We start from the raw sequence: 22,268 nt of genomic DNA, 5'->3' as shown, positions 1-22,268 counted from the left end.
GCATCCAGGACCTCACCGACTGTAAAGTTCAGGGGACCAGCAGTGACGGGAGAAGCAGGAACCGGAACAGAGCACCAACCTTACAGAGTTCAAACTGCCTGCTGCACGGACTAAGACTGAAAGACTACCAGGAGGGGACCCCCAGACGCTCCAAGCCACGGGGACCCACCAACCAGAGACAGGTGCAGGGGAAAGAAGCCACCAGGTTACCACACTGGCACTGGAACTAAGGGGACCAGTGGTGAGGACCAGCCTCCATCGGGTTGCAAGTATCACCAGCGTAAAGAACCAGTTACACTGCAATCCCTTGTGTGGTCTACCTTCTTTTGCGCCCTGGTACTGTTAATGGACTTAAACATCAAACACCATCATTTATCTCCTGGGGCCTAGCCCTACTTGCAGAGGGCTGCAACATCCAGGCTGCCATTAACATCAGCTCCAGCAGTGAGAGACTGTGCAGCGGCGACTCCATCTGACTCGCCCACCCCAGGGCTATGGGACACCCGGTGCCGGGCCGGACTAGTCCGGAGGTAGTCAGTGGTGGCTGGGCCCGGCTCCGTGGCCCTGGTGGGTGTCAGTAGTATATGTGGCTTGATGAATAAAGTTTGTGTTCGTGACGCCACCTGTGGTATGCGGCTAATAAGCCGCCGCTGCTGTATGAGGCCTCCGGGAGATGATAAGGCAGCAATGGTGGTACTGCTCCCCACAGGTGGAGCAATGCCCGGGGCACAGTTGGTGCTTGTGAATGTCTATGCAGCGGAAATAACAGAGACCACTTCAAGGGTGCAGTTCAAGTTCTTTACTCACAGTTCTTGTCAAGACCGGCAGGAACCCTTGGACTGCTGGGACCACTGTCAGGGACCTCCGCCGTTTCTGGGTGATTCAGAGAGTAAAAGCCGGTACCCTTCTCTTAGTGTCTCTTTCTTCTGCTGTCTTCCTTAGCCTTGCCTTTGTTAGGATGGACCTGGCTTGGCCTCCACTACAGCCTCCAGGCTGGGGGGTCACCTGTCGGCTGATTACCCCTTTTCTGGAAGTCTGTTATGGGTTCTGGCCCTGGGAGTCTACAACCTTCCCTGGGCCTCGGTTTTTACTGTTTGGAGATGATTTTGCACTCCTCCAGTCTCTAGGGACCGTCCCCTGTCGCAGCTTGATCCCTCCACCGATGTTACTGTGGAACAGGCCACCGTAGCCTACAACTACCCGTGGCACCTCTAGGACCTCTCCGTGGTACCTCTAGGACTACCCGTGGCCCTGCGACTCCTTCTGTCTCCTACGTGGTGTCACCTGGACCTCTGGGTCCCAGGATCTTCACCAGGAAGCGTCTCCTTCAGTTTCTCTGCTCCTGTCTGACTTGGAGCTTTCTTTCCTTCTTTCTTTCTTTTCTCCTCCTTGCCTGCCTCCAGCAGGCCTCCTCCTCCCTCCTTTCTCTCGTTCTTCTTCTCCAACTACATGCTCACTCTCTCACTCCCTGAGGTAGACTGACTAAACTTGACCTTCCTCCCTTTGTCTGCTCTCAGATGGCTCCTCCCACCTCCCCAGTTGCTAAGCTGTACCCTATAGGAGCAGGGATGGGTCTTACGGCCCCTCCCAGCTTGCAGCATGGGGGGGGATAACTGCCACTTTCCCTGGTCCCAGTATGTACCTAACAATGGGTGTAGTGTGGATTTACCAGGGGACCGGAGTTCACTCTCTTCCTCTCCCAGAATGGGGCATCACACCGCTGGATGGGGTGCAATGACCTGTGGCGACGGAAGCCTCAGGGGCGCCACACATCCATATAGCAAGTGGCGTCACGACAAAACCTTTATTATTATTCCCCTGTATATAACCCCTTTCAACTAACCACCAGGGTCACGGAACCGGGCAATGGCCACCCAGTGAACTGTCCCAGTAAATATACTGCCCGGGACCGAGTACCCCATAGTCCTGGGGTGCGTCACATGCAATCTTCCCAAGTTGGGTCAGTGACTTCATCATCCATCACTTCATCTTCCACTTCCGCACTCTTGTCCTCCTCCTGACTTGTTGAATAAACAACATTACTTGGCAACTGTGTCTCATCATCCTCATCATCCACTTCTTGAGACAGAGGCTGCTCAAATATTTGGGCATCACTGCACATGATTTCCTCATGTTCCTCTTGAAACATGCATGACAAGAGGCCATAATAAATAAATGTAATATCACACTAGGTACGGGAAAGTACCAAGCGCATGGTGAAAGGGACTGGAAGGGAAACTCTGTGTCTAGGGAGAGGGAAGATGGTGACTCCTGATTAAACCTACTGCTGGTCCCTGGGGTCCCTCACCACCCTAGATAGGTTCCGTACCTATGCGCTGACCTCGATACCTGACCCCAGGTATCCCTAATGCTGGGCCCTAAATAGGGAATGGATGGTATGAGCACTCCGTCAACCCCACTAAACAACTATAGAAGATACAAGGGAGACACACAGGGGGAAAAGCATGAACTACTTATCATTAGACGACTTAGGTAGAAGTACAGCTGAGCTTTCAGCAACTATACCATAGAGGAGTACAACCCACCTGCTTGCAACCTTGGCTTGAAGGAACTGAAAATATCACCAGCACCAGTCCAAAGGAAGTAAGGAGTATTTAAACATCAAGGGAATACTAATAATCAACAGCTGGGTCCAAAAGGATTGAATACTGACAGCAGTAACAATGGAAAGTCAGGGAGCATTCTGTGCAGCCAAATGCTGTGACCTTCTACATCCAGAAACCACATGACTGTCTGTCGCACGTGACACACCTGTAACATGTAAATGTAAATAGCTCCTTGGAGTGTCCAAGTGTGAGATCGCTTGTCTCTTGGGACTCACCATGGTGGGAGAAAGTAGGATCACAATGTGGAATACGTAAATTAGGTATGCTGCTATGAGAGGAATTAATAGGGACTAGAATAAAATACATGTAGTGATTCAAAGCAAAACAAAAGGAGATTTTATGTGCAAACAATTATCTTTATTGAGAATACAAAATACACAGAATAAAAACCATAATGAGAACCAGGAGTTGGAAAAGACTATAGTGCCAGTATTTACCCACAGTCTTGTGCCTAGTAAGTAGGCTATACTCTATAACCACTAACATAAGGCCAGTCAGAAGGTGCCTATGTGCATAAAGTGCTCACTACCCTGGTCCCCTACAGTGCTAAAAGTTCCACTAGTCTTATACTGGTAAGAAGAATTTTGGCGCCTGTTTTATGTTCTGTGACTGTAATATAATTGGTTTCAAAGCATTAGGACTTTAGCTAGTTCTCATTATAGTTTTTTTTCTGTTGTATTTTTTATTCTCAATAAAGATAATTGTTCACACATAAAATCTCCATTTGTTTTGCTTTGAATCAGTGTTTAACTTGGGAGAGTGCTTGTCCCATAGTCTATATTTCTATATTGCATTAGGTGTTTCTTTATTCGCCATGACCAGATTTGAGATGATAATCTAAACCATGGCTTTTTTTGTGTATATGCTATAATAGATGTAGATCTGGAAAATACTTTTGGTTTTTATGTTGCATCTGCAATGACTGTAAAGGGGGTTTTACACGCTACGATATCGTTAATTAATTATCGTCGGGGTCACGGTGTTTGTGACGCACATCCGGCTTCATTAACAATGTGTCGCCCTGGGCAAGCCAGGGGACACAGGTCACACACCACCACACCCTACATCCCAGGTAGGAACATCTAAGCTAACCAAAAATCCTTGTTGCCTTCCTCCAGAGGCTGGTGATTCACACCAGGGGGTGGGCCAGGCGGTTGGCTCCGCCCACCAAGGAGATCACAGCTCTGGAGGCGGGAGAAACCAGGCAGTCAGCTCAGGGAAGAGCTTGAGAGTGGAGTCCAGTGAGGGACATGAAAGAGTAAACAGCAGAGAGTAGCCCAGGCAGGGCTTGTGTGAGGAGTCAGCTCAGGGAAGAGCTTGAGTGAGGAGCAGATAAGCTAAGTGAAAGTGAAGGAAGTAAAGTGGTAAAGGAGGAAAGCAAGAGTGGTGACAGAACAGAAGGAGTGTGCAAAGCCTGAAGTAGTCCAGCTGAGTGCAGGACAGGTCAGCAAGGTCAGCAACGGTGGTGACTGTCTGGAGGGGGACCGTTTGGAAGTTCCTGGAAGGACCCCGTAGGCTGTGTGCCCGGCGGTCTGGAGCAGTGTTCCGAAGGCTAGTCAGCACCAGGGCAGGGGCCCCGGCAAGGCTTGGAGTCGCCACAATTTGCCGAATCCGCCAGTGAAGGGGACGTAGATCCCCTAACAACCAAGACCCGAGTGAAGGCAACCGCCCAGCCAGTGTAAAAGAGACACCGCCACCGCCAAGGCACCAGTTTCTTAGGGCCAGCGCCTGCGGGCAAAGAGTAGAACTCCTCCGGTCCAGCTTGAAACCGGGGAGCGGGTTACCGGTGGGGACCCATCGCAACCAACAAGTACACAAAGGTGCAAGGAAGAGGGACATCACCGTCACCTACTGGGAGAGCAATTGCAGCCGTCCGTGGGACCGTCTTACTAGCCATTTGGTTTACCGTACAAACTGTGTCAACGTCTCAGGCTGAGTGAGTACCACAGTGCCGCAAGGCACAGCGCTGCCCCCGCGTCCCTGCGCCCACCAGGCCCTGCACCTCCCAAGCCGTCACCAGGCCCCGGGATCACCAACCCCTACCCACGGAGGGGCAACACAACACCTGGCTGCTCCGCATCATCATCCCCGGGATCCCCGTATTGGGCAGCGGTGGTGAAATCACCACAACCGTGGGTGGCGTCACGGACAATAAACAATTCCCACACCCAACAACCCCCTTTCACTCACGGGCGAGGAGCGCCGCTCGAGAAACCCCCGGGATCCGGCCCACCGCTCGAGCCACCACTGAGCAGCAGCCGCCGGACCCGAGCAGAAGGGGTGAGCGCGGTGTGCTGACACCCTCCTCCCCGCCCGCGACAACAATATCGCAGTGTGACACTTATGAGCGACCTTAAACGATCGCAAAAGCGGTCAAAATCGTTTGCCGCGGAGAGGTCATCCTGAAACAAGAAATCGTTTTCTGCTTATTAGCGATGTTGTTCCATCGCTGTGTGTGACACCGCAGGAGCGACGAACATCTCCTTACCTGCTTCTACCGGCAATGCGGAAGGAAGGAGGTGGACGGGATGTTACGTCCCGTTCATCTCCGCCCCTCCGCTTCTATTGGACGCCTGCCGTGTGACGTCGCTGTAACGCCGAACGAACCGCCCCCTTAGAAAGGAGGCGGTTCGCCGGCCAGAGCTATGTCGCAGAGCAGGTATGTGCATGTGACGCTGCAAGTAGCAATAATGTTTGCTACGGCAGCGATCACCACATATCGGCCGTACAACGGGGGCGGGTGCTATTGCGATCGACATCACCAGCAAATGCTAGCGATGTCGCAGCGTGTAAAGCCCGCTTAAGACCATATAATCCCTACCTAGATATCTGTTAGACACTATTTCTTCTCCAGCAGCTAGCCCCACAATAAATGCAGCTAAAAGTAGAATTATTAGAGAATAGCATAAGTTAGACTTAAGGGGGCTTTACACGGTAGCGATATCGCTAGCAATTTGTAGCAAAAGCGAGTGTGTAAGTACCCGCCCCCATCGTTCATGCGATTGTTTGTGATCGCTGCCGTAGCGAACATTATCGCTACGGCAGCGTCACATATACTTACCTGGTTGGCGGCATCGCTGTGACTGCTGAAAAATCCCTCCTTCAAGGGGGAGGGACGTTCAGCATCACAGCGACATCACCGCAACGTCACTAAGCAGCCGGCCAATCAAAGTGGAGGGGCGGAGATGAGCAGGACGTAACATCCCGCCCACCTCCTTCCTTCCGCATTGTGGCCGGCGGCAGGTAAGGACACGTTCCTCGCTCCTGCGGTGTCACACATAGCGATGTGTGCTGCCGCATGAGCGATGAACCACCTGGATAAACAACTCTTACCGATTTTTGAGTTTAGGACGACCTCTCCATGGTGAACGATTTTCACCATTTTTGAGGTCGCTTAAGGTCGCTGGTCAGTGTCACACGCTGCAATATCGCTACTGACGCCGGATGTGCGTCACTAACAACTTGACCCTGACGACAAACCATTAACGATATCGTAGCGTGTAAATCCCCTTTAGTCCTAAAAAGGTCTTTTGGTTTTACGTTGAAACAGCAAAGACTATAAGGCTAGAATCTCTGCCTAGATGCCTTTAATACATTAGCCCTTCTCCAGCAGCTAACACTACACTAAATGCAGCTAACAGCAGTATTATTTGAAATTAGAATCGATTTTTTTATGTTGCAGCAGCAAGAACTGTAATGCAATACTCATTCTAATACATTATCCCTTCTCCAACAGCTCTCCCTACACTGTTTCTGGGGTAGAGTGAGCCGAGCAGCGCATCACCGGGTCTTATATAGACCCGATGACTCAATGCAGCTGGCCAATTACATTAATGCCAGTAGCCAACATGGCTACAACATTACAGTGATTGGCAGGCAATCCCTGCATGTTTAGTGGCTGAAAAACAGCAGCAAAACATGGAAGGCAGGGACTCGAGCATGGTGCGTGAGCACCAGGGATACTCGAGAAGTATCGAGAAGTGCCGATCACGTGCTCCTGTCATCGCCATCAACATATTTAGATGGTTATATTGGTAATTACTGTCTAAAGGCCCCTTTACACACTGTGACATTGCTAGCATTTGCTGGCAATATCGAGCACGATAGCACCCGCCCCCGTCGTACAGCCGATATGTGGTTGATTGCTGCCGTAGCGAACATTATCGCTACGGCAGCGTCACATGCACATACCTGCTCTGCGACTTCGCTGTGACCGACTTCGCTTAGAAAGGGGGCGGTTCGTTCAGTGTCGCAGCGACGTCACAGCAGCGTCACTGAACCGCTGCCCAATAGAAAAGGAGGGGCGGAGATGAGCGGAACGTAACATCCTGCCCACCTCCTTCCTTCCTCATTGCCGGTAGCCACAAGTAAGGTGAGGTTTCTCGTTCCTGCAGTGTCATACATAGCGATGTGTGCTGCCGCAGGAACAACGAACAACATCATACATGCAGCTGCAACGATAATTGAGAATAAGGGGGCATGTCACCGATTAGCGATTTAGAACTTTTTTGCGACGATTCAAATTCACTCATAGGTGTCACATGCAACGACATCGATAACGCGGCCGGATGTGCGTCACAAATTTCGTGACCCCAACGACATCGCTTTAGCGATCTCGTAGCGTGTAAAGCGGCCATAAGTCTTCCTCGTAACCCGTAAGATTTCCATTACTTAAATATTGATAGGATAGGTCATTACATTTCTATTGGTGCAGACCCGAGCCATGGGGCCCCTTCTGGTCTGAAATTAATTCGCAAAGGTGCTCCAGTGAGATACATAAGTCTTTGTATGTTCAGGAAAAATTGAAATTCCTAATGAACACCAACTAACTTAATCTCATTCTTAATAAATGGAAGAGATTCCAATAAAAGTGGTCAGCAACTTGGCCAAATAATTTCCAAAATGGTATTGTCTTTCCTTTCATCAACAATTATTTATATATACTTTTGCCGATGGAGAGAGTAGAGGGGATATCATCACAACTTACTCTCTTGTCTTCATCCAATTTGATCTCTAGATGGCTGAACTTACCTATTACATGAATCTTTCACAGTACCATCCTGGGGATCTATGACAGAGTTAGTTTTGGGTCATTCTATTCGTGGACTCAGCAATAATACAAATGGCGTCCATATTCCATTCACGTCAAACTGGCCTTATTGACTGATTAGATGGCTAACCTATTAAACCCTATGTGTATGACAGTAAAGTCTTAATTATAGCCATGTTTTCTATTACTATAATTTATCATGAAGAATGTCTAAAAATGAGAAGTAATTACTAAAAATGTGAGAAAACTTCAGTTGTTTATGACATTGGCTCAAAATGCATTATTATAATTTGGCGCCACATAAGGTCTTATTTGCCCTTTTCTTAAAGCTTAGAAAAAGATGAACTAATATGACCTTAATCAGATTAAAAATTCTTTGAAAAAAATAATTTGCTAATGCTGAGGTGCACATCGCTTTAAGGCTAAAATCCAACATTTCTTGTCATTTCTCTGTAAACATTAATTTGGCTTTCAGGTCATGGCCGTTCCTGTGACAGAGTGGATCTTAAGCCTGAATCATATTATGTAATGATAAGTTACTGAAAACTCTGACCATTTGCAAGACCTCTACTTGCTTCCAGTGTGCAAAAACATTTCCAATTATTAATCATTATATATGAGGGTAGAAGAGGTAAAAGTCCTTGAAATGAATCACCACTGCTGTATTGCAGTTTTCCAACTACAATACTGGTACGAGTTTGGCCATTACTTTTTTATTGACGGCCTACCTTTAGGATAAAGGCCGCTTTACACGCTGCGACATCGCTAACGAAATGTCGTTGGGGTCACGGAATTCGTGACGCACATCCGGCCTCGTTAGCAACGTCATTGCGTGTGAAACGTACGAACGACCGCTAACGATCAAAAATACTCACCTTATCGTTGATCGTTGACATGCTGCTCTATTCCCGATTATCGTTGCTGCTTTTGCACGCAGATTGTTTGTCATTCCTGCGGCAGCACACATCGCTACGTGTGCACCCCAGGAACGACAAACAACAGCTTACCTGCATCCTCCGGCAACGAGGTGGGCGCGTGTCTTTCCTTCGGCTGCTCTCTGCCCCTCCGCTTCTATTGGCCGCCTGCCATGTGACGTCGTTGTGACGTCGCACGAACCACCCCCTTAGAAAGGAGGCGGTTCGCCGGCCACAGCGACGTCGCAGGAAAGGTAAGTAGGTGTGACGTGGCCTAACGATATTGTGCGCCACAGGCAGCGATTTGCCCATGTCGCACAAACGACGGGGGCGGGTACGCTCGCTAGCGATCTCGCTAGCAAGATCGCAGCATGTTAAGCGGCCTTAAGCCATCCATATATGATTGAAAGTGGTGCAACACCTGACAACTCTGCTGATATCGGTCCTGAAAGTTCTCAGATGCCGCTGGAACGTAGCCGCTGATAACAACTGATTGGCGGGGTACAGGGTGTGTCACCCTCACCGATCAGATATTAATGGCCTATCCTGAGGATAGGTCATCAATAAAACGTAGCTACCAAACCCTTTATACTTTGTCTTTGCAATCAATGCAGGATGGATAACAATATTTCATCTTTTAGATAACCTTAGATAACCAGGTAAACAGTGACCATAGCATCTAAGGGTTTGAATAATCGGAGGGGACAGCTTTGTAGTCTCCTCTGTAGAACAAGCCATTCAGAAGTATATGCCCGTTAGCTTTTGTTCCTGTTATTAACAGATAGCTTTGTCAGTGATATTGTGAATGTTCTATCAAACTCGTATAGTAAACACTGTTATGAAAAAAAATGAAATTGCTGAATTGCCATGTTTTGCTCACGGTAAAAATATAAATCCCAACATGGTCCCGTTAAAAACTGCATCCGCTTGTGCGAACATCAAACCCTCATACAATTAATGCTGTGAAAATCCCTCCCCTGCCAAAACAAAACAAAAACAAAAAAAATTAATTGTTGGAATTTAATTTCATTTCCATTTCTCCACACAATTTTGTTTTTCAATTTTGAGTACACTATATTGTAAAATTGTTCAGGGGCCTGAGAGATAAGGAGGCTGACTTCCATCTTTAAACTGACAATACGCTTCTAACATAGAAATAACTGCTGAACTACAAACGGCCCATACAGACTCAGACTGGCCCACAGGAGAACCGGAGATTTCTCTGGTGGGCCCCATTGGAGTATTATGTCACTTGCCATTCAAAATAATCAGTAGCTGTCACAATACACTTGTTTCAATATGTAGAGATAAAGAAATAATCTCTTAATTAATTTTACAAACTACCCAGTATATCTAATATATAAAGCTGAATGTGTGTATGTATGTGTGTGTGTGTGTGTGTGTGTGTGTGTATTTCCGGGATTGGCATCTGCACCATCGCAGCTACAGCCACACAATTTTGCACACTCACACTTCTGAACACCGAGAGCGTCATAGGCTATGTTTTGAGGGGAAATTTTAACCCCGCACTTTACAGTTATTCACCAAAAAACCTGCCTCCATTAAAGCAAATGGAGCTGGGAGCCACAGTGCAGCCAGATCTTTAGAAGAATGCGCATACACGCCCTTAAATGGAATGTTGGCGTGTCACAATGCAGCCAGGCAAAGAGACAGACACAAACAGGGAAAGAGGCAGACACAGACAGGGAAAGAGGCAGACACAGACTGGGTAAGAGACAGACACAAAGATACAGACACAGACAAAGAGACAGACTGACAGGAAAAGAGAATGACAGGGAAATAGAGGGAAATAGAGAGACAGGTTAAGAGACAGACACAGACAGGTAAAGAGACAGACACAGACAAAGAAACAGAGACAGACACAGGGAAACAGACAAACAGGGAAAGAGAGGGAAAGAGACAGACAGGGTAAGAGACAGACAAAGACAGGTAAAGAGACAGATAAAGACAGACACAGGGAAAGAGACAGAGGGAAAGAGGGAAAGAGGGAAAGAGACAGACAGGGAAAGAAAGGGAAAGAGACAGGGAAAGAGAGGGAAAGAGACAGACAGGGAATGAGACAGACAGAGAAAGTGACAGAGATAGATAGACAGACAGGAAAAGAGATAGATAGACCAGGAAAGAGATTGAGACAGATGGAGAAAGAGACAGTCAGAGACAGACAGGAAAAGAAACATACAGACAAAGAGATAGAGAGAGAGACAGAGAGATATATACAGAGGGGGAGACAGAAAGAGAATGGGAGAGAAACAGAGAGACAGTTACTATCCCGGGCAGCGCCGGGTGCTACAGCTAGTTATTATATATTTGTGAATGTCATATTTGCATGTAGTTGATCAGTGGGCCTCCAGAGTCAATGTTATGGGTGGGTCCCTGCCGCCCCAGTCTCACACTGGGTCCATATACTGTTCTTGCAGAGGGGCCCTTTTTTACTATGACACTCAGTACCCCCCCACCAATCGGCTGCTGGTGCCAGCAGTGGAAGGATGTGCTCAATTGTGGAGCAGAACAGGACTCCTCCATAAACTGCATAGTGGCTGCAGTTGGGCACTGCATATCACTAGTGCAGAAGTGCAGTACCCGGTTGCGGTCACTATAAAGTTGATGAAGCTTTTCTGTTCCACTCTACAGCTGATCCCATTAGGCCAAGGACAGCTGATTGATGCTCGTGTTCAATATTACTCCACCACCGATCTCATATTGATGACATATCCTAAAGATAGGCAATCAACCAATGTAAAAATAAATCATCACAACTATAATAATTCATAAAATAAAGTGTAAAGGCCCAGTTACATGCAACGACGTATCTAACGATATATCACCGGGGTCACGAATTCCATGTCGCACATCCGGCATCGTTAGCGACGTCGTTGCGTGTGACAGCAAGGAGCGACCGTTAACGATGGAAAATGCTCACCAAATCGTCCATCATTGACACGTCGTTCCTTTTCAAAAAAATCGTTGATTGTTGAGCACACAGGTTGTTCCTCGTTCCCGAGGCAGCACACATTGCTACGTGTGAGACCATGGGAACGACGAACTGCAGCTTACCTGCGGCCACCGGCAATGCGGAAGGAAGGAGGTGGGCGGGATGTTGCGTCCTGCTTATCTCCACCCCTCCGCTTCTATTGGTCGGCCGTTTAGTGGCCGTGCACGAACCGCCCCCTTAGAAAGGAGGCAGTTCACCGGCAACAGCGACGTCGCTAGACAGGTAAGTACGTGTGACGGCTCTTAACGATGTTGTGCACCACGGGCAACGATTTGCCCGTGACGCAGAAACGACGGGGGCGGGTATGCTCGCAAGCGATATCGCTGCGTGTAACGGGGCCTTAACACATTTTTTATACAACAGAATAAATTCCCCAAAAATGTAATAAAAAGTGGATTAATAATTTGTATGTACCCCAAAATGTTGAGAGTTGTGGCACCTTCACAAAAAGTTTCCCTGAGTTGTGAATAGAGCTATATTGCAGTTTCATGCAAAGGAGGAAGGAAAACCTTAGTACAAGGAAAAAGACACAATTCTTAACATCATCAATGAGAATAACAGGATTTGGACCCCAAAATAGGTTCTTACCTGCCTGAAAAGATCTGCGACTTGAGAAGTTGTCCAACTTTCAAAATGTTCCCGCAGCGGGAGTTTAAAAGCCATGGTCTAATCTGGAGATGTGAATGATTGCTATTACATACAGTATTCCGTGCTCGGCTCCTCTTAGACATTTACTAATTCTCAAAGAGGAAGTGTCCTAAGCTGCCGAGCTGTGTGAAACAGGACTTAACCCCCACAATGCCAAAATGCTAAATCTAGTAAAACATACAGAAAAATTAGGTTAAATCAGATTAAAAGGTTAATGGCAAGGAATACTAGATAACACACTTGCACTTAGTGAAAAAGTGGAACATGTTATAACACTCACACTATATAACCAAGTGACCACTAGACTACGCTAAAACCTTAAATAGGTGGTTCACTACTCTGCATTAGTGGCCACATCCCTGTAAAACTGATAGGGAAGACTTTTTTTCAAATACCTTGATCAGCAAACTCTGCCTCTGATCGGCGCTATTGTGGTCCGCTCATCTGCATCGCCTGACCCCCAGGCTCCGTGAACTCTGAGATCAGGTGATGTCACCTCAATTTCCAGTTGACCCGACATCACCGTGGCCAGCCCCAGGCTCCCTGAGTGACTGGGCTGTGGGCGGCGTTTCATCGCTCATCATAGCCCAGTGCCACAGCGCAGCATGTCGAGCATACTCTCCTTCACTGCAGAGCACCGCAAGCAGGAGCGATGCTGGGCTGTGACGCTGTGCTGTGACAAGCGGTGAAACTCCGCTCACAGCCAAGTCACTCAGGTCAACTGGAAGTTGACGTGACACCACCAGATCTCAGAAGTCACGGAGCCCGCAGTTCACTTCAAGGGGATGAGGAGACTGCAATAGCGCCGCACAGAGTCAGAATTGGCTGAACAAGATATTCAGAAAAAGCCTTCCCTATCAGTTTAACAGAGATGTGGCCACTATTGCAGAGTAGTGAACCACCTCTTTAAATGTACACTCCAACTTATTGTATAAAAGTCCATAGATCCACTTATCTTGTTCAAAGGCTATGGGACATGATTCACTCCATTCCTATTAGTCCAATAAGTCCAAAATGCAAAATATTGCTTATAGACCCTCAGTAATATCTTGGCTGGAGGCTACTACCTAAAAGACCTTCTCCACGAATGAGGCTCCTGAATGTTGCTTTGGTTTGCTGATTGTCAATGAGCAAACTACGATATGCAGCTTGGACATGCTAAACCTATGCGTTTCAGGGTGTTTGTGGCAATTGCCAAGGTTGTGAATAAACTCATTAGCGCACTATAAACATATCTCTAACAGTGAGCTTAGTGAGTGGATTTATGTCAAGTGACCTTAATGGGAGGAAACAAGAAGTAATTTAGCAACAGTGGTTAATTTAATTTAGATTATACAATATTTATGTCTTAAATGTAAACTCCAAATCTTACAATCTTACTTCAAGTATATACTGAAGAAAAAAATTTTTTTAGACTTTGTGAAAAATAAAATAAATATACTTAATCTTACCTATCCGCAGAACCTCCTGTTCTAAAGATTACCGGGTCCCCGCTAGTCTTTATGCCCTAGTCCCAATTTAGGGCACCAGAAATGATAGGAACCAGATTACACCTTTAATCGTACTTCAGTTATATTAGAACTGCTCCCTTACAACTATTGTTCTTCTCTTGAAGAAGTTTAACTTTGAACCGCCCGCGTTGCGAATACAACATCATAGACACTGATACCACATATTGGACTTTTTACTTTGGAAACTAGCAGCGCAGATCACCCACTTTCTCCACTATATTGATGATCACATTTGATCATCCAACCTGTTGGAGATGCAGCAGTTAGAACATCTCTTTTCAAAGGCTTAAAGGGGTTGTCCCCTACTTTTACATTGATGGGCTATCCTTAGGATAGGTCATCAATGTCTGATCGGCTGGGGTCCGGCACTCCACACCTCTGCGAATCAGCTGTTCTCAGTCCTGGAGCTGCTCAATTTTCTGATAGTGAGCGCGGCTAGGTACTGCACATCCATCTCCTTTTGATTAGAATAGGAGGCAGATGTGCAGTACCCAGCCGCAGCCACTATCAAAAGAAGGAACAGCTCTAGAACTGAACATTTCCAGTTGCCTACTGTTGCCACTGGGATCGAGAAAAGCTGATAGGTGGGGGTGTGGCATGTCAGACCCTGGCCGATCAAACATTGATAACCTATCCTAAGGATAGGCCATCAATGTAAATGTAGGGGACGACCTCTGCATCTCCAACAGGTTGGATGATCCAACGTGATAGTCATTATAGCGGAGAAAGTAGGTGATCTGCGCTGCTTGCTTCCGCAGTAAAAAGTCCAGTATGCGGTATCAGTATCTTTGCGGTTGTATTCGCAACGCGTTTCAAAGTTAAACTTCTTGAGGAGAGCCACAGTAGTTGTATGGGAGCAGTTAAAATATGTCTGAAGCCCAATTGAAGGTGATATCTGGTTCCTATCATTTTTAGTGTCCTAAGTTGGGACTAGGATCAGACATTGATGACCTATTCTAAGGATAGGCTATCAATGTAATAGTAGTGGACAACCCCTTTAACTAGTGTTGTGGTCCCTCAACCCCACAAAGTGAACAGCATCTCTCCCTATATTTACTGGATTATCGGATAAAGTCCTATTGCTCTGGAATTCTTCCCTGGAATCTTCTGCTTCCCTATCTTTGTGTTCATGTCAATAAAGTGTCAGCAGTGAATGGTGGATGATGAGATCAAAGGGAAAAATAATTATTTAGTGTTTTGGCCTTTCGGTCAGAGCAGATTGCAGAATTATTCACATTTTGACACATTATTAAATCACAAAATTGCAAAGTGTCATATTATCTTTAATCGTACCTCCGAACATGAGGTTGTTGGAAAGCATTCCACATTAATTATAAAATGTGTCACTGCACATAAAATAGTGTAGATAATTAGCAATTGGGAAGTTATTTAAAGCAGCTTTAGTTCGGTATGTCCTGCACGTTGTGGCTGTCGCTCTCATCCTCAGATTCTCATATCCACAGTTCACATAGTAAACAGTTCCTGTATTTGATGTCACTGAAATACGAGTGAGGCAATGGCACGTGAAACATGAGTCAGAGAGAGGAAATCTGCAGTTACGTTCATAGACAATGTGACGCCCTGGACTAGCCAGGTAGCCACAGACAAAACACCCCCCCCCACCCCCCAGACAGTTACATTAGTCAGACAAAAACCCTTGTTGCCTCCCTCTAGGGTCTGATGTCCACACCAGTTGGGGCGGAGCCAGGCGGTTGGCCCCACCCACCGAGGAGTTCACAGGCCTGGAGGCGGGAAAAGCAGTAGATCAGTTCAGGAGGTGAAAGTGAGAGGTCACGAAACTGCAAGTGTCTGGGTCGGAGCCCAGGCACTGAGAGCAAGGTTGGCAGACGGTAGTGGCCGTCTGCAGGAGTTGGTGGAACTCCGCAGAGCCGTAAGGACCGGGGCTGGGCGGTGGCACACCAGTACCGGACCGGGGAACGGAGTGAAGCTAAGCACACCGGCAGGGCCACTGGACCCTGACCAGGCTTGGAGCCACCGTCAATAGTCAAATCCAAATGGGACAGAAACCCCCGGGGTTCCCTAACAACCAAGTCTCGATTGAAGGCAACCGCTCACACTGTGAGGATATACAGCCACCGCCACCGGCTGGAAATCCGAGGGCCAGCGCCTACAGGCAAAACGGGCTCCTCCGGCACCTATACGCCAGGGAGCGGACTACCGTTGGGAAGCCAGCGGAGTCAACACAGTACACAAAGGTGCAGGGAAAGACAGCCACCATCACCTGTCTGGGGAGAGACACTGCAGCCTGCTGCGGGACCCGTCCATCCCGCCGTTTGGTTTACCAGAGACTTTGTGCATCTATTGCTGAGTGTGAACACCCGTGCCATCCGGCACCGCGCCGCACTGTCCCTGCAACCCTGCACCTCACCAACCCTGCCTCCCGATCACACCACCGGGCCCCGGGACCACCAACCCCTACCCACGGAGGAGGAAAACAACATCCCAGCTGCTCCCTACCATCGCTCCCGGGATCCCCGTCACCAGCAGCGGTGGTGCCCATCTTCACCACAACCCGTGGGTGGCGTCACGGACTAAATCCCCAAACAAACCACCCCCTTTTCACTCACGGGCGAGGAGCGCCGCTCTAGTCCCCGGATCCGGCCCACCGCCCGAGCCACCGAGCAGCAGCCGCAGCGCCGGACCCGAGCGTTAGCGAGCGCAGCGCCCCGCCTCCCGCGACAACAATACGAAGCTTTTAAGGCTGGATGATAAAGCGCACAATTGCTATTATTTCCACAGGTGTTTTTATCTACAGCTTTCATCTCATTATATCAGTTTACTTCCTCATTACTGGTTCCTATGAACACACTCCATACATTGTGAGAATAGCCAGAGAGCTCTATAAGGGCGAATAAGTCTATGACGAGTAGGAGGGGACTGAGGTCTGAAAGGGTTAAAAGGTTTGAATGCAGGAGAGCATTCTTTGGGGTTATGGGATTGGAGGATAAGGGAGCAAAGGTGATTGGGGCACAGACTAGGGGGCTGGCTGGTTAGAGGGTATATAGTAGGGGGTGGAATTTGTACCTAATCTTTGCTGGTGGGCGCCAAAATCCTGGTGGCCCACCCACCCGCCCTAATTTATATAAAAAAAAAAAAAAAAAAAAGAAAGACAAGGAAATGAGGAATGTTAACAATTTGTTTGTCACAATGGGGGGATAGGTCCGATTCCAGAGGCTGGGAGTACCAATATTCAGTTGGTGGTATGAAGTCACTCATGGGTAGTGGCTTCGAACATGTGGGTGTAGGTCCTGCAAGTTCGGGGGGGGGGTATTCCACGATGGAACGTTAATATCTCACAGCTCGGGTCGGTTTGGTAGCGGCCGAGGTGGTCCTCTGGGCCGGTTTTAGGTTGCGGCCAGGGGACAGGAATTATTGGCTTGCTTCTGGGAGGGACCTATTGGTGTTTTGTTAGTATTTAATATATATATCAGTTATGGTTGTTAAAGGGGTGCCATGTTGAGCCGCAAAAGATATATATACTTGTTGAAATAAAAGCTGTGGCCTTTTTTGACCAATGGATGTAGTTGTGTGGTTATTTAATAGATATAGTGTTAAATGGGGGGGGGTGTAAGTAGGAAGACAGAGGTATCCCTCATAAACTCGTCATGACCATACAGTAAGTTGATCACAGAAGCCTTTACTAACGTGCAGTTTACATACTCATCACGCCCTCTAACTGTCACACTAGGTACGGGTAAGTACCAAGCGATAGGCAAAAGGGAAGGGAAACCCTGCACCTAGGGAAGGGTAAGATGGTGACCACTGCCCAAACCTACAGCTGGCCCCTGGGGTCCCTGACCACCCTAAATAGGTTTCACACCTATGCGCCGAGCTGGATACCTGACCCTAGATGACCCTACAGGTGGAGTTTAGATAGGGAAAGGTTGGATGAGCTCTTTATCAACCCCACTAAACACGAAAAAAGACAGAGAGGAAGGTACACACATGGGGAAAGCACAAAAAACAACTTATCTCCAGATGCCTCAGGAAGAGGTTCTGCAAAGAGCAGAAACAGATGAGTGCAAGACGCCTGCTTGCATCCACAGCTTGTGAAGGAACTGAATATTTACAGTACAAGTTCAGAGAAAATACCCAAGGGGAAATACAGATGATCAGCAGCTGAAGGGAAGAGGAGCTTCGCTGGGTCCTAAAGGAAAAGGATGAAAATCCAGCAGAGGAGATACCCAGTACACTGAATACTAACATCAGGAACAACAGAAAGTCTGGAGCATTTTGAGCAGTCAAACACAGTGACCTTCTATTGCTGGACGCTACAGGACTGTCTGTAACCTGTAACATACCTGTGACACTAATGCCTTAGATGCAATTACTATTGAACGTGGCATCTAAGGTCTTAACTGAACCAATCTGGTCCACCCGCCTGACATTCTCACTTCGTTCTGCTAAGTCCATCCTTGCAGCCTGAAATGAGCAGAATGATAGTGTCGCGCCCATGGTTTGTCCAGGGTTATGGGGTATTCGCTCCCGGGCAGTGTATATCTTGGGAATGTCACTTTCGTGGCCATTGCCCGCTTCCGTGCTCTGGGGCCTTATTGTAAAGGGGAAGTATTTACAGGGGATTAAAATAGTGTTCATGCGTAACGCCACTTGTGGTTTTGCAGCTATGTAGATGGAGCCGCCGCTGCACAATGTCCACTACTGGGGCTGGTGTTAATGGCAGCCTGGATGGTAGGCCCTCCGCAAGCAGAGCCGGGCCCCAGAGGGTAAGTGATGTGATGGGCGTTGGAATAAGGTAGTCCACACAAGAGTTCAGTGCAACTGGGTTTTTACTCACTTTCTGGTGGTAACTGGTCACCCGAGGCCGGCTGGTTTCACCTTCAGTTTCTCTTAGTTACAGTGTCAGTTTAGTAATCTGGTGCCTTCTTCCCCTGCACCTGTCTCAGGTTGGTGGGTCCCCGTGGCGTATAGCAACTGGGGGTCCCCATCCGGTGGTTTTGCCTCTCTGTTGGTCTGCACGCTGGGCAGCGCGACATGATATTAATATTGCATGGTAAAATGAAAAAAAAGTAATATACCTTAGTCGAGAAATGTAATTCTTTCTCCTGGACTGATCATTCATTCTCAGTTCATTTGCAATATCTGTATTTAGTGAATACAGGTTTTACCATTACTGAAATATGAGATGGCAGTTGGTGCTCATAAAGTTCTATGGAGAACTGTAACTGTCCTTGCAGGAGGACTTGCAGCAGAATGTCTATGTCTTCCTCCAGCTTCTCCCCCCTTCATAAAATTTTAAAAGCTCCAAGTCAGTAATGGCAAAATCTGTCTTCAATCAATTGAGAATTTTGAGAATGAATGATCCTGGTCGTGGTGAAGAAAGAAGCAAATTTCTCTGATAAGATATCCCAAAATTCCTTATTTTCCTATGTACTATAGATTTATGAAAAAAAAAAATAATAATTACTTTTTGAACTGCTTTGCAAAGATGTAAGCTGCACTGTGATTGGTGGCTAGGGGCAATATTGGCCAATTTTGATAATTGAGGTTCAATATCATGTTGATACCTATGGTGTTCACTGTAATATTTTGGTGCATTTATACCATTTTTAAATTATACTCAAAATCCAAAATATTTATTGGCCATTTTTTTTAATTTATTTTATCAATATGTAAAAGGAATTCCCCGCAAATTTCAACCCGAGAAAATTGATTCTGCATTATGGTGACTTAACCATTTATTATTTTTTACATTTTTATCTAGGCCAATGTAGCTCAGTTAAGTTATATTGTTTTGTCACCCTAGATTATATTTGTTAACAGTGTGGTAAAAAGCTAAATATACTTGTTAATGTTATTTTTTCCTTATCAACATGTTATTAAAGATTGACTGAAGATGCAGCAGTGATGGAACAGATTTACTGTAAAGTAAGAATTCACCCTTGACTATTACTTTGTTCATTTGTCTTCTAAATGGGTTTACAATTCTTTGCTGGTTTTTAGCATTTGTGTATCGTGTACAGCTATCTCAGACACACTTTCACTACCTGCCAAGAAGCTCCATTTCCATTTAATTTTCCGATTGCTAAATATTGCATTCAAAAGACATAGTCATAGCAATTAAGACCAAATTATATGGAGTATACCAGGAAACTTACACTCAGGTGACCTCCACCAGGGTCAGAATTCAGCCCTGTATGTCTTGTATGCTTTGTGGTTTTGTGTCAAATTAGCCATATTCTGTTTTTGACTGTTGAGTTATCTTCCCATCCATCCCTGGAAGATCTTCAAGAAAAATACTGCAGTTCCCCATTGATTAACATTATACTTAGTACACAAATCAAACCTGTCCAAACGTCCAGCTGCTTGTTATGAGTACCGAGCACCCGAGCATGGTAGTGTCCACTAATCACTAGTTACAAGTACCGAGCACCCGAGCATGGTAGTGTCTACTCACCACTAGTTACAAGTACCGAGCACCCGAGCATGGTAGTGCCCGCTCATCATTAATTACGAGTAATGTGCACCCGAGCATGGTAGTGCCCGCTCATCACTAGTTACAAGTACCGAGCACCCGAGCATGGTAGTGCCCGCTCATCACTAGTTACGAGTACCGAGCACCCAAGCATGGTAGTGCCCACTCATCACTAGTTACGAGTACCGAGCACCCAAGCATGGTAGTGCCCACTCATCACTAGTTACGAGTATTAAGCACCCGAGCATGGTAGTGCTCGCTCATTACTAGTTACAAGTACCGAACACCCAGGCATGGTAGTGCTCGCTCATTACTAGTTACCAGTACTGAACACCCAGGCATGGTGTTGCTCGCTCATTACTAGTTACCAGTACTGAACACCCAGGCATGGTAGTGCTCGCTCATTAGTAGTTACGAGTACTGAACACCCAGGCATGGTAGTGCTCGCTCATTACTAGTTACGAGTACTGAACACCCAGGCATGGTAGTGCTCGCTCATTACTAGTTACCAGTACTGAACACCCAGGCATGGTAGTGCTCGCTCATTACTAGTTACGAGTACTGAACACCCAGGCATGGTAGTGCTCGCTCATTACTAGTTACAAGTACCGAGCCCCCGAGCATGGTAGTGCTCGCTCATCACTAGTTACGAGTACTGAGCACCTGAACATGGTAGTGCCCGCTCATCACTAGTTACGAGTACCGAGCACCCGGGCATGGTAGTGCCCGCTCATCACTAGTTACGAGTACTGCGCACCCAAGCATGGTAGTGCCTGCTTATCACTAGTTATGAGTACCGAGCACCTGAGCATGGTAGTGCCCGCTCATCACTAGTTACGAGTACTGAGCACCTGAGCATGGTAGTGCCCGCTCATCACTAGTTACGAGTATCGAGCACCTGAGCATGGTAGTGCCCGCTCATCACTAGTTACGAGTATCGAGCACCTGAGCATGGTAGTGCCCGCTCATCACTAATTACGTGTACTGAGCAGGGAAGTGTTCGCTCATCCCTAGTATTCATCTATTGAGAAAAAGAAATGTGGCTTATCCTTCACCAGCCTTATAAATCACAAAGAAACATAATTTTAAGATCTCAATTATCCACATAGACAAGGAAATCATATCAGATTCGTATGTTGAAAAAAAGTAGATTCTATGTAAAATTTTCCATTTTTTTAACTAGAGGCCTTTACTTTTGCAGCATCCTTTTTGAATCGCCCTATACAATCTCTAATGCTCATTGTTCATCAATTTCCTAAAGCAGATCTCTTCACCAGTAGAATTGGTGCAAATGAATTTGCATTTCCCATTCCATGTTCCACGACAATAATCTCCACTCACCTACCCTGACTGACAGCTCCTCAGTGTCCTACATCCCTGCTGAGATCTCACACTGCTCAATATAAGCTGCAGCTGTCAATCAGTCTTGATGGGGGGAAATAGAATCCACTTGGACTCAAGAGCTATTTAATTCTATCGTTCGACTGAAAAAATATTCATCATAACATCAGGATTACACAAACATTCTGGACTTTCAAAGTAAATGTGACAGTCTCATCTAGTAGTAGTTCCATTAAACTACATATGTAGTTTGTGTTATGAAATCTGATGTCAGATTTGCTTTAAATGTAGTTGTTGAATGGGAATCTCTAGTATTTCAATCAAGGAGATGAAATCTGTTTTGGTTATGTGCCGTATCACTGACAAATGAAGGCCCCTTTGAGAAGTGAAACATACCGGAAAAACATGGGGCATGGGGCTAACAAGGGCAAGATGGCAGGGCACTGGAGAGAATAGTGATGATGACCATCCTTGCATCTTTCTACCTGGGTCATGGTGCTGGAGGAGACTATGGTTGATGGCTAATATTAAAAGAAGACAGTCCACGAGAGTACAATACAAGCAATACAAACTATTTCTCCGAAAAAGAGAAAAAGTGGCAGGGCAAAGATGCCAGCAGTGGCACCATTAGTCCAAGGAGGGCACATCTTATTGCCTGTGCATGCAAGACAAATGGAGCTGAAGCATATGCATTGTGATAAAGGCTAGAT

General features: G+C 46.8%; 1 protein-coding gene across 2 annotated transcripts in view; it reads right to left on the bottom strand.

Annotated features, from left to right (window-relative positions):
• BLNK (B cell linker) overlaps positions 1-12,299 on the bottom strand; it is a 388,622-nt gene extending 376,323 nt beyond the window's left edge. The window contains exon 1 of one of the 2 annotated variants that reach the window (XM_075352283.1): positions 12,193-12,299. In XM_075352283.1, the coding sequence (XP_075208398.1) occupies positions 12,193-12,267 (75 nt within the window). In that variant the 5' untranslated portion in view covers positions 12,268-12,299. The remainder of the gene's footprint in view (positions 1-12,192) is intronic. The other variant, XM_075352284.1, reaches the window with a different exon arrangement.
• Between the last annotated feature and the right edge of the window lie 9,969 nt (positions 12,300-22,268).

This window comes from Anomaloglossus baeobatrachus, chromosome 5 (assembly GCF_048569485.1).
Source record: "Anomaloglossus baeobatrachus isolate aAnoBae1 chromosome 5, aAnoBae1.hap1, whole genome shotgun sequence".
NCBI classification, from domain to species: domain Eukaryota; kingdom Metazoa; phylum Chordata; class Amphibia; order Anura; family Aromobatidae; genus Anomaloglossus; species Anomaloglossus baeobatrachus.
This window is presented reverse-complemented; position numbering and strand designations above follow the sequence as displayed.